Below are 3,339 nucleotides of genomic sequence, written 5' to 3' on the forward strand. Positions count from 1 at the left end.
ACGCGACACTCGGCAAGGTCTCGAAAACCGTTAGCGACACGGCACGCGATAAACATTCTTTCCAATAATCGACACGGGATTCTTGAGACGGGCGCCTCCACGGCTGCCACGTCACATTATATTTATGAATAATTATATTTATGATATTTATGAAAATATTTATGATCTATTGAATCTAAGGTCATAAAAATATTTATGAAATATTTTGGCAAATATTTATAAAATATTTAAATAAATCTTATAAATATTTTGTAAATATTTTATAAATATTTTGTGTTGTCTGGTTAATTTATTATATGTAAACTTTTTTGCACTTTCGGCATCCAAAGTACCACAGCGCATTTCGTTATAATGTGTATTTTTATTGTACAAAAACGTTTCAAATTTATACAGCCAAAACAATGCAATTCTTGCCCGACTTTTACAGCGGTTGAACGTAAATCCAAAACCTCCTTATACATCAACTCAATATATGATTTATTAATGTCTTCGATAGATTTAACTTTTTTGGATCAAAACTACACACGATTTGTTCTCTCATCTTTATTTTATCATCTTACATTTTCCGCTCCTATCTTAATCTAATTGATATATTTTCCCTACAAAAGACGCTACATGAGAATTAACTCAAATAAATTTTCACCAGTATAGTACTTGAAAAACCACGCCTATATCAAATAATTGCAATAATCAACTTAATATTAATGTTTATTGTCGCATCAAATTATTTTTAAACTGCTGACGTTTCCACGTAAAATCAGACATAAGCGTTTCTTCGATAAATGTTATATTGTTCGAACCGTCAATTAATAATATGGAATGTGTCCTTGTACCATATTGTTTCTCAACAGAAACAAAAATTGAACTAAGAACTTTATATTTTGTTGGATACCTCTCTTGCAACTCAGGATCTGGTAAATGCCTGTAACATATAATTTGAGATGAGCTTTTTATGTAGCTAAGGCTAGTATAAATTATCCTATACACAAACGTTGAATCAACATTTCAGAAACGTTGCATTGCGACATTGCAATATTGCATCAATATTTTGAAATGTAAATTCAACGTTGAAAAGACATTGTCGAAACGTCTAATGCCCGCTGAATTACAATGTCTTATAGACATTAAAATTTAATATTGTCAAATATTGACTTAATATTGCCTGCGTTTAGCGTCAGAAAGTTTTTCTTTTTACAACTGTTGGTAGTTTTCTATGCTAAGATTGGATTTTACAGATTTATTGAAACACTAGTATGCAAAAATTAAGAATATTGATCGATTTTCTTTATTATTCAACGTATAAGAATATTAATGTTGTTGAACAGTTAATATAATATATCTATTTTATTGATCCCCTACGGGTTACAATTTTTTTTTTACAGCTCCCTTCCTTTCTATCCTTATTTCTAACTTACTTCTACATCCTAACTCTACTTTATCTCTACTTATAAACTACCTTATTACTACTTATATCTAGCTTAACTCTACACCCCTCTTCCCTCCCTCCTGATCCACGACTCAACTATTGTTATCCCAACGTGCTCAGCCATTCCACACACACACACACACACACACGCACGCACGCACGCACGCACGCACGCACGCACGCACGCACGCACTTCCTCATCCATTCTTCTCCCTCTCCCTCACTTCCCAATACCCATCCGCTCTCTATTTGCCAACTCTCACTTCCTCCTTTCTTCCGTTCCCTGCATCTTTCCCATACATGCTCCCACGTTTCCTCCTCACTTCCGCATATCCTGCATAATCTTCCTTCTTTCTCCACTCAATACCTTCCTCCTTTCATTTCATTTCCCACCCTATATCTCAATATATACACAATATACTCTCCTCCATCTACTATCTCCCAGCCTTTCTCTAAATATCCCGGAATACCCTTCCTCTTCACTTTTCCAATCCATCTGTTGTACTTTTTAATTCTCTTATCCTTTCCCTTCTCTCCTTTCTCTGTATCTGTCTCTCTCTCTCTCTCTCTCTCTCTCCTCTCTACCCCTCTCTCTCTCTCTCTCTCATTTCGTCATCCCCCTCCCCTCCTTCTTCACTCTCTCCCCTCTCTCATACATTTCCTCGCCTAACTATTCCCTTTTCCCTCCTCCAATTTCCTCTCATATTTCAGTGCTCTCACTCTTACCCTCCTCCTTAATTTCTCCCTCCCTCAAAAATTGCAAAAATTAAACATTAAAAAACTAAACAAAAAACTCTGAATGAATCTATATGTTTATATTTATTTATATAGTCAATATTGCGTTTAGGACTCGAAATTTAGATCTGTGCTCAGAAATGGAATCAGCGATACCAGAAATCCCTAAATACATTATTTTTAAGGAAATAAAAATTTTTTATATTTGATCAGGCCCCAAGTAGAACACAAACTCATAAAAATGTCACTATAACATCACATTAAAATCATTTCAAGAAATATCATTATGATGTCATTTGATAGTAGTTTTTTTTATGAATATGTGATGGATTCTTGATTTTGCAATGATTTTATAGTGATTCTTCTCTAACAGCATAAGAAATGTTTAGATACGTCATGAGGACATAGAACGTTTATAGGACATCTCCAGAACGTTTCTGAATGCACTCTGGATATTTGTTTTTAGAGTGAAATTAAAACAGAAAATCACAATAACATCAAAATGACTTCCATTTGACATCAAAGTAAGGATAATATGATGTAATAATGATTAAAAAATGAGTTGTTATAGTTCCTTATTCATTTTGAAAGTATTGTACTTTTTTATTTTAAGTGAGTATTTACACAATTGTTGCGTTTGAAGTTTCATGCCAGGGTCCCTATTCCGTAATCACTTATCGACAATTGTCGGATTGGTAAGTGGTTGCGGAATATGGCTCCAGTACTGAAAATCTATATTACTAGGTGCGCAACTAAGTTTCCGGGTTTCACACATGGATGGCGCTAACGACACATGTAGTCGACATACAGGGTGTATATCAGTTGGACACGGGGCAATTGGACACAGTCCAATCACAAGTCGCTGTTCCAAGGGACCCTACAAATGTCTCTAATCACACGGTGCTGTGATTGGCTGTGTCCAAATGCACAGTGTCCAAGTGCACCGCTCCCGACATTCATGTCTAAAGTTGTGTTTTTTTTATAGCTTGAACATCTGTCAACAATAACCAGTCATAATACCAACACATATCGCAACACAAAAATATTTTTTCTAACAATGAAGATGTCGAGTTTTGTGCCAAATAAACAGCATTTGCGGGAGGGTGTATATCAGTTGGACACGTGGCAATTAGACACAGTCCAATCACAAGTCGCTGTTCCAAGGGACCCTACAAATG

At 35.2% G+C, this 3,339-nt stretch overlaps 1 protein-coding gene across 3 annotated transcripts in view; it reads right to left on the reverse strand.

The window, feature by feature from the left end:
• Positions 1–341: 341 nt before the first annotated feature.
• Positions 342–3,339, reverse strand: part of LOC116848090 (transport and Golgi organization protein 2 homolog) — a 121,919-nt gene continuing 118,921 nt past the window's right edge. For all 3 annotated transcript variants that reach the window (XM_032823857.1, XM_032823858.1, XM_032823856.1), the window contains exon 5: positions 342–922. In XM_032823857.1, coding sequence (XP_032679748.1) covers positions 709–922 — 214 coding nt within the window. In that variant the 3' untranslated portion in view covers positions 342–708. The remainder of the gene's footprint in view (positions 923–3,339) is intronic.

Source organism: Odontomachus brunneus, unplaced genomic scaffold (assembly GCF_010583005.1).
Source record: "Odontomachus brunneus isolate Ranch 3 - 2012 unplaced genomic scaffold, Obru_v1 Obru_scaffold_089, whole genome shotgun sequence".
NCBI classification, from domain to species: Eukaryota; Metazoa; Arthropoda; class Insecta; order Hymenoptera; family Formicidae; genus Odontomachus; species Odontomachus brunneus.